This window comes from Canis lupus, chromosome 1 (genome assembly GCF_011100685.1).
Source record: "Canis lupus familiaris isolate Mischka breed German Shepherd chromosome 1, alternate assembly UU_Cfam_GSD_1.0, whole genome shotgun sequence".
NCBI lineage: Eukaryota > Metazoa > Chordata > Mammalia > Carnivora > Canidae > Canis > Canis lupus.
In genome coordinates this window covers 8,097,869-8,110,038 of record NC_049222.1, presented here as the reverse complement: position 1 = coordinate 8,110,038, position 12,170 = coordinate 8,097,869, and the positions used below count along the sequence as shown (strand labels likewise).

Here is a 12,170-nt window from a genome sequence, read left to right as displayed (position 1 = left end):
GGAACTCGCTCACCGACAGGCAGGTGTTCTTCTCCTTGGCCTGTTTCATTTGTAGCAATGACTTTTGATTTTGTAGGAGATAGACTGCTCCGTTTTGATAAGAGGAGACTTAGCCAGTTTTGCACAGTGTGGTTCTCCTATCTCATCATTCCTATTATGTACTTAATAGTCAAGGAATATTTACTTGGTATCAAAGAATTTAGGCAGTATATATTAAATATGTAATGGTAGTTCCTGGTTAGGAATATAAAAATGAATGAGACGTGTCTCTTATCTTCAAACACTACAATCTGGGGAGATAAGATATGAATAGAATGCAAGCAGTTCTAGGTCACTGTGTGACATACTATTAAGTAAGTGCAGGTTGAGTATTTGGAGTTCAGACAAGGGGGGAGTGAGCTCCCTTCAGGCCGGATGATTAGAGCAGACTTCAGGAAGAAGTATAATTTCTTAAGGAGTTCTCTGAAACATGGATTAGGAAAAAGAAAGGAAATATTTATCAGGAGGAGGGAATAGCATTAGCAGGCACAGAAGCAGGAAAACAAAAGCCTTTGTAATTATGATTGAAATTGAACTAACATTTTATTCCAGCCCTAGCTAGTTAACTGGGCTTGACCCTACGGGTCAGGCTTTAGGTTGGCTGACATGCTTGAGTTTGACAGATGTTGGAATGACAACTCCAGACAGACCATATATAAGCCATTCTGGATGTTGACCCATTGATCTAGTGCGTCAAGAATTTGCTGATTTTCAGTGATTATTGTAAATACTTTCTTTGTAACATCTCTGTTACTGGGGCTGAACATGTTTGTTTTGTCTCATGTTTATATCCTTTAGTTTTCTATTTTATAGCTATTGGTAATTAAGTTTTCTTATTCTCTGTGTGAATTGATGCCCAGTTCTTTTATGAACAAAATTGGATTTGTTGCTAGTGAGCCAGAAAATTATCACTAATACAGGAGGTTTTATTAGTCTTCAGGTCACTATTTCAGCCTGTTAAGGCAAATAAATGCAATTTCTACTGCTATGAGGAATTGTACTTAAAAGTTCTCTCTGATTGAGAGAAGTTAATGGACCTTCTGGTATACTTAGGTTATCCTGTTTTTCTCAGCTCCACAAAAGAATTTGACAGAGGAGATCTGTCCCTTTGTAGTATCTTTTGAACTGAAGTCTTACTCTTTTATTTTTTTTTTTAAGTTTTTATTTTTTAAAGTAACCTCTGTAGCAAGCATGGGACTAACCCCAAGATCAGGAGTCGCATGCTTTTCCAACAGAGCCAGCCAGGTGCCTCTGCAGTTTTATTCTTTGTCCTTTCGGTGCCGGGTTTAAGACATTTATTTCTATCTCAAAGTCTTAAAGATATTTTGTATTTTATTCTAACTAAACTGAGATTTTCACTATTAGATTTTTAATCTACTTATCATTTATTTTCACTGCTGGTGTGAGGTATGGAGTCCAGTTTTCTCATTTTTCCAGATGTATAACCAGTTGTCTTAGCACTGTGGAGAAACTGTGTCCTTTGCTGTTGGTTTGCCTTCTGTTATATGTCAGTTTCCCATGTATGCCTGGGCCTGCTTCTGTGTGTGATAGTGTTTCTTTATTTGCAAAGATTTCTGCAAATATTTCCATGGTATACACATATGTAATACTACAGAATTATTTCATGTTACTCTTGAGTAGTATTTAGTTGCAGCAGAATGTATAACTGACTTTTAGGCATTTGAAAAACTTGTTTGTGTCATGGAGCGTGCACATGCAATGTACAGATTTTCATGAAGGTACTTTTGCCTCCCTAAACTACTCTGTAGAAAGGCAAGTTGATATGGAATTAGTATGTAAATGCTAAGTATAGTAGGTTATGTGACCTCATTGGTTGACGACCCCAGGAGCAGGTGGATAGTTTGTTGGGGTGCAGGGTGCTGCGGCCAGGGCTGGGGCTTGCTCATCTGCAGGCCCATGGATTGGGCTCATGTGATGCAAACACATTATACTGATTTTTACCAGAAAGCCACTTTGTTCATTTTTTTAAAAAAGATTATTTATTTATTCATAAGAGACATGGGGAGGGGGGTGGGGCAGAGACACTAGCAGACGGAGAAGCAGGCTCCATGCAGGGAGCCCGACATGGGACTCAATCCTGGGTCTCCTTCAGAGGGAGTGGCAGGCAGTGAGCCCGTGGATGGTGCGTGCACGTGCTCTCCTGGCTGCTCTTACCCCCCTGGGTTTCCTCCACACCAAGGCTGTCTACCTCTGATCATCTTAGACCCAGCCACACTCCCTGCTTGGTGATCTGCAGGTGTCTGGAGGTGATGGCATTTTGTGGGGGGAAAAAAAAAAAAAAAAGGATCACACCCTGGGCCAAGGGTGGCGCTGAACCACTGAGCCACTCGGGATGTCCCACTTTGTTCATTTTTACTAACTGTTTATTTCCATGATGTACAGGATATTGGCTCCTTTCTACTTATTTTTTTCTTACTCATTGACCTTTTAAAATTTCAACGTAATTTTACACATACTGTTATTCCCAAGGAAACAGCTTATTTTACTTACATTTCATATCAGCCTCTTTCTAATGGCAGGTCCTAATTCATCTTAATCACATATCAACAAAATATCTAAATTCTACGGCATGGTGGTTTTACATTTACAAATGTACCTGTCACAACCGCAGTGTGAGCAGGGATTGTTCTTCTTGTCAGTAGAGATTAGATATTGGAATCTGTCTTTGGCTACAAACCTATCATGTCTACTCAAAAGGAGTGACTTTGCCAGCTAAAGCATGTGGTCATTCTCTGTTTCATGTTTATGAATGGCCATATTTTTGTCAAATTAAGAATGTTAATAACTTAAATATTACATGTTCATACTTAAGTAGATGATAATGGTACTTGGGTAGTGAGTTCATCTAATACACAACTTGTTATAATGTTTAAAAATGACTGGGACTCCAAATACTTATATGCGTTTTATTTTTTACAACTTGCTCAAAAACATAGTACACGACAGTAAGACTTTAAAATTGCTTTTTCCTTTATGGAGATGATATTGCTGATCCCCTGACAGATTGTCTGATCTGAGTGGTTTTTATTAAAAATGATTTCATGCAGATTCTTTGTGCACAGTAACCAAATTCTATCTGTAAAGCAAATGTTGGTAAGATACCTCTCCCTTCATTTGCCACCGTGTTATCATCAGTATATTACTAATAGGTTTGTCTTATAAATTATCCATTCATACATCTCCCTCTGCTCCTGGATTATGAGGCAATAAACGATTTATTAATCTGCGTATGACCATACAGTGCTAGGTATGTAGCGGGGACTTGGTAAACGCATAATGAATTACTGAATGTCATCGAGCTTAGGGCTCCAGTCTTTTGCCAAGAAACCGAGTGATGCTAAACTGATGGGTGGGGAGATTGGAATCTTGCTCTTACTTTTATTAGCATTTTGCATGAGTTGAGCTAATCATCCTGTTAGGGCATTATAGATACTCTGATGGTTGCAGAAACTGCAGAGCACAAATAGAGAGGAAATAAAACATGATGTGTAGTTTCAACAGAATGTCTTTGCAATGTAGTTATGACTGTTATGAGCATTACTTCTGGGACCAAAGTTTTTCCTATAAAATGACATTCAGAAAGTCTTTACAGGGACGGCTCAGTAGTTGAGTGTCTGCCTTCGGCACAGGGTGTGATCTCCGGGGGTCCTGGGATCGAGTCCCACATCGGGCTCCCTGCAGGGAGCCTGCTTCTCTCTCGGCCTATGTCTCTGCTTCTCTCTCTGTGTCTCTCATGCATAAATAAATAAAATCTTTAAAAAAAAAAAAGTCTTTACAGAATTAAAATCCTCTTTTCAACAATGGAATGTTGTACAAGATAGTTTAGAAAATATATTTTTGGACATAGAAATAAAAATTTGTCAGGAAAACTACAAAAAAAAAGATGAAGAAATAATAATTCTGGAAATAGGCTTCATAATCTTCTTTGAAATAGACCCACAAGTTGACATATCTACTTTCCTGGGCGTACCCCCAGGCGAGCAGGCCGCAGGCTATGCTTGGCGCTATAAATGTGAAGGTGAAAGAACCTTCTTGTCAAGGAACCCACAAATATGAGGGGACATGTCTAGACTTTTTTCCCAGGTTATTACAGATTTTGGGATTGTTTCTGTGTATTTTTACAGATGTTTAAATATTTGAAAGTGTGTATAAATTGTTGAGCAATCAACCAGACTCGCTACATGGCCACTTCGCCTTGGCAGCATCCTCTTGAGCGTGCGTGGCTGGTGACACAGGCGGCGGCGGGGCCCGTGCGAGTTCGTGCAGAGGCTGAGTGTCGGCCGGTAGAAGAGCGTTAGGAGAGACAAGGACATGGATTCATACTCAAAAGCAAGGTGCAGAGAGGAAGGAGGAAGACTCGGGTTTGTTCTAGTGTTACGAGATGTTTGGAGTGGACAGTGAGCTTCTCGTGTGCCGGCGGTGAGTGGAAAGCACCCCAGCCCCAGTGGGGCTGACCTCGTTGTCCATGCGCTCGCGTGTCCTTGTTCCGGAGCTCAAGGAGCAAAATAAAACTTCTGTGGAAATATTTTTTAATGTGGCTTTTTTTTTTTTTTAACTATATGTTTTATTTTTTTAGAGCATGGCTCCAAAGGGTCTATGAAGCTGGAAGAGTACCTAGATGCAGCATTGCAGCCCCTCCAGATGTGTGAGGAGAGTCTTCTGGAGAGAAAGTGATCCTCTTGCAGTAGGTAACTAGTCATAATGAAGAAAATTAGTCTTAAAACCTTCCGAAAATCTTTCAACTTGAATAAAAGTAAAGAAGAAACGGATTTCATGGTCGTACAGCAACCGTCGCTAGGCAGTGATTTTGGAAAAGATGATTCCTTGTTTGGTAGCTGCTACGGGAAAGATATGGCCAGCTGTGATATCACTAATGAAGACGAGAAAGGTGGGAAGGGCAGATCGAAAAGCGAAAGCCTAATGGGTACGTTAAAACGACGGCTGTCTGCAAAACAAAAGCAGAAAGGCAAGGGCAGCACACCGTCCGGGAGCTCTGCCGACGAGGACACCTTCTCCTCCTCCTCGGCACCCCTGGTCTTCAAGGACGTGCGAGCGCAGAGACCCATCAGGTCCACGTCGCTCCGCAGCCACCACTACAGTCCCACGCCATGGCCTCTGCGACCCACAAACTCTGAGGAGACGTGCATCAAAATGGAGGTGAGAGTCAAAGCCTTGGTTCACTCTTCCAGTCCGAGCCCAGCCCTGAATGGGGTCCGGAAGGATTTTCACGACCTTCAGGCTGACACCGTGTGCCAGGAACAGAGCAATTCCCTGAAGAGTTCGGAATCTCAGAATGGAGACTTGCATCTTCACCTTGACGAACATGTGCCTGTAGTTATCGGACTTATGCCTCAGGACTACATTCAGTACACCGTGCCTTTAGATGAGGGGATGTACCCTTTGGAAGGACCGCGTAGCTATTGTCTGGACGGTTCTTCTCCCATGGAAGTGTCTGCGGTCCCCCCGCAAGTGGGCGGGAGCTCCTTCGCCGAAGACGAGAATCAGGTAGAGCAGGACCTCGTGGTGGCCCCGGAGATCTTTGTGGATCAGGCGGTGAACGGCTTGTTGATTGGCACCACAGGAGTCATGTTGCAGAGCCCCAGAGCGAGTCATGACGACGCCCCCCCACTCTCACCGTTGCTACCTCCAATGCAGACCAGTCAAATCCAAAGGAACTTCAGTGGGCTCACCGGCACAGATGCCCACGTGGCTGAAAGTATGCGCTGTCATTTGAATTTTGACCCTAATTCTGCCCCTGGGGTCGCTAGAGTGTATGACTCCGTGCAGAGCAGTGGTCCCATGGTCGTGACAAGCCTTACAGAGGAGCTGAAAAAACTCGCGAAACAAGGATGGTACTGGGGACCGATCACACGCTGGGAGGCAGAAGGGAAACTAGCAAACGTGCCGGATGGCTCTTTTCTTGTTCGGGATAGTTCTGACGACCGTTACCTTTTAAGCTTGAGCTTTCGCTCCCATGGCAAAACACTTCACACGAGAATTGAACACTCAAATGGTAGGTTTAGCTTTTATGAACAACCAGATGTGGAAGGACATACGTCTATAGTTGATCTAATCGAGCATTCGATCAGGGACTCTGAAAACGGAGCTTTTTGTTATTCACGATCTCGGTTGCCTGGATCTGCGACTTACCCGGTCAGGCTGACCAATCCAGTATCACGGTTCATGCAGGTGCGTTCGTTGCAGTACCTGTGTCGGTTTGTTATACGTCAGTACACCAGGATAGACTTGATTCAGAAACTGCCTTTGCCAAACAAAATGAAGGATTACTTACAGGAGAAGCACTACTGAAAGATTATGAGAACCCTGCATCTTGCACTTTGGGATTTAGAAAAAGAGATTGAAATACAGTTTACAAACTTTCATTGCTATCAAAATCTTTTGCTGCCATACTATTTCAGTTTTATGTGTAAAAGTAATCAATTTGTTTAGGGGTGGGGAAACGTGTCAGCAAGGTGTCTTGGGTTTATTTTGGTTCTTTAAAAAGGGAAGTCTTGAGGTTTTGGAAGTGTGAATTATCTTTCATAAATGTGCAGAATAAATCACAATGTGAATTATCAGATTCTCCTTAACCACCCCCCTCAAGTCCTTTGCTGCTATCCACTGTGATTTTTATGCATTAAAAGCACATTTCATGTGTATTTGACCCTAAGTAAAGTTGAATGAAACTTACAGAATGAATATCGTTATGTCTCTTTAAATGGCCTGTTTTCAAAGATCGTGTTGAATAAACATACCCGTATGATAAAACGCAGGATTTACACATACACTGAAAATGATTTTTAATCTCATACTTTAGAAAGATTTATTTAGAATTATGATTTGACATAATCTTGGGTATTGGAATGCAGAACTGCAACATATCTTTTATGACATTTCTAAATTGTTTTTGAGGTTGTGCTGTTTTTTGGTTGTGAAAAGTTGAATTTTTCTGTTGCCTTCATTTTCATCTTGTGGTTCGTCTCTTAATAAATGGCCTTACATTAAAAAAAAAAAAAACATAAAGAAGTGTATACCACCAATTTAGAAATTGTTGCCTTTTCTGTCATTAAGCTCTGGTATAAATTGGCATAACATAGAAAGACCTATGAGACTGGAACTATTATTGAAGAGATGCTAGATGATCATAGTTTCCTGTGATAGTAATGTTTTTGCGTTAATTATACTTTCCTTTGGTAAGGTGTTTTCTCTGTGATTCCTTTAGCTTAGCCAGCATTTTCTTTGGGTGAACTTGATGTAGAACAGATTTTCATAAAAGGACTAGATTCTCTTGCAAAATTTAAGTTTATATAAAGTTTTAAATTGATTTGAGTAGAAACATTGTTTTAGAGTTGGATTTATATTCTTTTACATAGTCACTATTGAGATGTGCTAGATTTGACCCTCCCTTTTCTCCATCAAAAACACAAAAAAACCCCAATGACTCTAGTTGAAAAACTGTGGAAATTGCAGAGCATCATGTAAGAAGAATATTGAGACCTTATCAGATGTATGGAAGTCTTGTTGCCTACCGTATATACTGCCATTTAAAAATAGTTTTTTTTGTTTTGTTTTAAATTTAGCTAAGTCTTAAGTAAATTGGCAGGCATCCTTAGTTATTTTATCTGAATCAGTTTCTTGGGTTGAGGGGCGAAGAGGAGTGTGTTATCCCCAGGACTTTAGTTATTTTGAAATTCAGTGTTTATTTGCTTCAGTGAGTATTTTGGAAGCACCCCATCTAGAAAATGTTTCCATGTCAGATGAAACCTATGATTTAAGACATTTATTCCCTTGTCATTCAGTTATCCTATCTTTTACCCCTCAATTAAAAAGATGAGTAAAGGTCTTAGGTCAACCTTAATGGCTTTGTAATTCAGACACACCAGTATCCCTGTTTTTTTTTTTTTTGTGGTTGTTATTGTTTTTTTCTGTTTTCTAGGGTCAGAACTAAGAAATACGAAGAAAAGGCACAATAATATCATGTTCTGGTATTTTGACTTAAAGGGGAAAAGGTACTTAATTTTGGTGGAATGTTGATTGTACCTTGTCACAAAGACTCCTCTTTCATTTTCTGATATGTTTTCAACTAATAAGATGGATTATGGAGTATACTGTAATAATATAATTTAAGTGTTCACTATAAGCTATTTGGATTAAGAACTATTACAGAGTTGTAAACTTATCAAATTAATGCAAGACATTTAAACTATTTTTTTGCGAAACTATTTATTTTTAAACAATTTAAAATATATCTAGGGTGAGTTAAAAGTCCCTGTGCATCTATATTAGATGGCAGGTATTGTCACAGAGTCACTGTGTGTTAATAATAAGTGTTGAAATGGCTTCTCCATGTTTCTAGAAGCATTTACATGAACTCTTCGTGAGATCATGGTGCACAGAGGTCTTTGGACCGCCCTGAACCCTGTCTTCTCATGTGGGTGTAGCCTGTTCCCCACGTTTTCCTCATGATACCATGTGTTCAAGATCTAACTGTTAGTTTCAAGTTATTATTTTGATTTTTCATCTAAACGTTTTTAAAATTGTATTTTGTGTTTTATGGGGGGCAAGTCTTGATGCTGTTCTAATTCAGAAAGCCAGTTTTTTACGTGCTTTTGTATATTCATAATATAAAATACTTTAAGGTGAAATGCCCTATCCTAATCCAGTTTGAAATTGCTAGGGTCTGATAGTATATTGATAAACATAAAAGTATTTGCCAAGATATTATTTACAAATAAAGGAGTATTGCAATATTTTCTGCTTTTTTTGTAGAGAGAACTGTTTGGCATACGCAGCACAATAGAATGTGAAAGATTGGCTAAATAAATAGTCTGTTTAAAAATGGAAAGGGGAAGAGATCAATCTCCATCCTATAATTTGGTCTAGATACCGTTTGGGTGAATTTCTGGATTCGACTGAATGGCAGTTTAGATGGCGTGGGCACAACCTGTACGTGATTTTTAAATACGTGCTTCTAAAAATCTGAGCTCAAGGCAAGAAAGAGAGAACAGGAAAGCTGTATCCTTTTGCCATCATACATGAATCAGAGTAATTTTTTTGAATCAACTATTTCATCATAAAACTTGATGGAGGCCAGAAGCAATTCTAGGCTTATCAAGACACTAATATGCATTTGTATAAATAGTAAGAAAGCATAGAAAGTACTTGAAAGATATCTCACTCTTTCTCTAAGGAGAACTGTTCTCTTTCTACTTGGTGCAATAATCTGAAAACCTAGGAGGTCAAAAATATATCACAGGAAATGATCATAGAGCTAAAAATAGTTTTTGAGGAAACCAGCTACAAGGGTAACCATCTTGCTGTTGAAGAAAATCAAGTGCCAAAAGGTTAAATCATTGGCATATAGGAAATAAACATCAAGTATACATTATAATTTCTGAGCCAGTATTACTGAAACAGGATAAAAAATTACTAAAATCTTAAATAGGTGATATACAGTGTCCCTGCTAACTATAAATCTAAATATCTTAACAATGCTTTCAGAAATGCCAATTTTAATCATTGTACATTTCACATTATATATGAAAGATAATTTGCTTTGTGAATGATTCAAAATAATAGAAATTAAATCTTAATGGCTTTTCATCGAATGTGAAGTCTTAATTTGAAAATGAAATCGCACTACCAGCAACAGACAGTTTTGTTGAAAACTCTAATAAGGAACAATTGCCAGTTCCATAAATAACTTTAAAATTCCAAAATAAAGTATTGGTATGCTAGTAATCACAAATTTGGTTTCTTTTAATACTTTTTAAAATCCTATTAAGGTTTTTATTTTAAATAAACATTCTTTTTATTAGTCATAACATGGTGACTGTGTAGTTGCTGTTTCTGAAAAGTGATCCAAACTCTACATCCAGAGATGAAAAATTCTTATAGAATTTTGTAATAAGTATACATGTTGGGTTAAAGAAATTTTATAGTCGTTGGAGTGCCATGAAATTAATACTTGCAATCCAGATTGCTGTAGTTTACACTTTTTCTGTATGTTTCAAATCAGGTGTGTACCATTTGTACTGAGAACACCACAGAATGAATTATCCAAAGTCCATTGATTTTACTATGTGTTTTGGTTTGTAAACAAATTATAGTAATTTCTTGCACATTTTTGGAAATTAATTGTATAAGAATTTATGTATCTGCTTCTAGATACAGTATGTAAATAAAAATTTCGTTCACAAGATCTGCCTTGTAGTCCATTTAATACCTGGATACAGAGTCTGATTTATCTTTTTTAAAGATTTTATTTATTTATTCATGAGAATACACAGAGAGGAGAGAGACAGAGAGAGAGAGAGAGAGAGGCAGAGACACAGGCAGAGGGAGAAGCAGGCTCCATGCAGGAAGCCCGATGTGGGACTTGATCCTGGGTCTCCGGGATCACACCCTGAGCTGAAGGCAGACACTTAACCACTGAGCCACCCAGGCGTCCCACAGAGTCTGATTTTAACTAAATCAGGTTAACTGGGTAGTTTTTGGATGCCCCATAAACTGGGCAGAGACTAGAGGGAAGTGACCAGCAAATTTAGTGGAAAAAAAAAAAAAAAAAGAAAAATTGAACTAGTATTGCTCATGGGAGACAGGAAATGAATGAAGAATCAGCTAATGTTACTACTGTTCTAAAGCCCTCAACATACAGGAGTGAGCTGAAGAACACCTACTAGACAAAGACTGCTTAAAATTAGCATAATAAAACTTCACTACAGGAAGGTAGTGCTGAATGATGAAATGTTTAGAGTGTGATAATTTTTAAAAATGTCCCTATTAATAGTATTTAGTAGAAATAGGAGATGATCAAATTTTCTTTAATTCTTTTAACTTTCTCATCTTGCAGTTACCAGTTTTAAGGGTTTCTTAACCTTCTGAAATGTCTTTTAAAAAAATTGTTTTCTTTCTCTTTTTGTGACTTGTCTTGCTAATGGATGATTTATACCAGTTGCTCTGTTCCCACCCTCCTTCCCCCCAGAGCCGCCTTCTCCCCAAAGTCCATGGCTCGGTAACACCTGGGCCTGACGCTGGCAGAGAACCCAGTAAACCCAGTAGTAGTGGCGTCTGAATAAAGTATCCATTTCTTTTCTTTTCTTTTCTTTTCTTTTCTTTTCTTTTCTTTTCTTTTCTTTTCTTTTCTTTTCTTTTCTTTTTTTTCTTTTCCTTCCTTTTCCTTTTCCTTTTCCTTTTCCTTTTCCTTTTCCTTTTTTTTTTTTTTTTAGCAGTTTTATACCTTTATTTGACAATCAGCAATTAGTTCTCAACCACATTAACAGTCTGAAGATTTTTGAAAGTGGTGACAGGTATGTGGGTAACAAGCGTGTAGAGCTTGTTTGGTAAATCTTCATCCTCGTTCCGTTTTCTGGACAACCGCACACGGATACGGTATGGAACATTCCTTATTCCTTTGGCCCAGACAGCTTTGTTGAGCCTGGTGTCAGTGCGCACATCTGGAGTTACCATCTCCTTCACGGCATTGCCGGATCTCTTTCCGTGCCCAAGGGGCACGCTTCTTCAAACCCACTCCATGGATACGTTTGTGAATGTTGATGGTGTATTCTCTGGTCATTACCTCGTTAATAGCAGAACGGCCCTTCTCACCACCCGTTTTTGTGAGAGCCATTCTGGGCCCTGCTTGGAAAGGACAAAGTTATCCGTTTCTGAACACAGTTGACTTCGCACCCAAACTCCTGGAGTTATACTTTTTTCTTCAACTGTATTTTCCCTACTCAATACCAGGCAGCTTTGCCACCTAAGGAGTCAGAAGAGAGTCCTCTTGGGAAAGGCTGCCTTAGGTTGTGAGAGCCAAAGAGAGGTTGGCCAGAGCAGGGACTAGAGAAATAAAGGGTTTATGAGCAGGGCCAGTTGCTTTGCCTAGAGGTCATCCCAGGCCATCAAATCCTGCCCTTGTTGACTGGCTTGCAAATAATGGTAAATCTTAAAAGGGAGACTCTCTTTGATCTTAAGAGGTGGTTTTCCTCACACCAAGAAACTTCTAGGAGGTTCGGGTCCATATAGGAGGCTGCCTTTTTTCTGGTCTCTGCCTTGCTTCTGTGAGTCAGACACTTAATGTAGGACTTGATCACACCAGCTTAGGTCACAAG

At 39.2% G+C, this 12,170-nt stretch overlaps 1 protein-coding gene and 1 pseudogene across 8 annotated transcripts in view; one reads left to right on the top strand and one right to left on the bottom strand.

Annotated features, from left to right (window-relative positions):
* Positions 1-10,261, top strand: part of SOCS6 (suppressor of cytokine signaling 6) — a 39,270-nt gene extending 29,009 nt beyond the window's left edge. For 4 of the 8 annotated variants that reach the window (XM_038525808.1, XM_038525806.1, XM_038525804.1 and 1 more), the window contains 2 exons: positions 4,185-4,479; positions 4,637-10,261. In XM_038525808.1, the coding sequence (XP_038381736.1) occupies positions 4,762-6,369 (1,608 nt within the window). In that variant the 5' untranslated portion in view covers positions 4,185-4,479; positions 4,637-4,761 and the 3' untranslated portion in view covers positions 6,370-10,261. The remainder of the gene's footprint in view (positions 1-4,184; positions 4,480-4,636) is intronic. The other 4 variants (XM_038525810.1, XM_038525809.1, XM_038525805.1 and 1 more) reach the window with 2 other exon arrangements.
* A 1,058-nt stretch (positions 10,262-11,319) lies between these two features.
* LOC100856283 lies at positions 11,320-11,689 on the bottom strand (annotated as a pseudogene).
* Between the last annotated feature and the right edge of the window lie 481 nt (positions 11,690-12,170).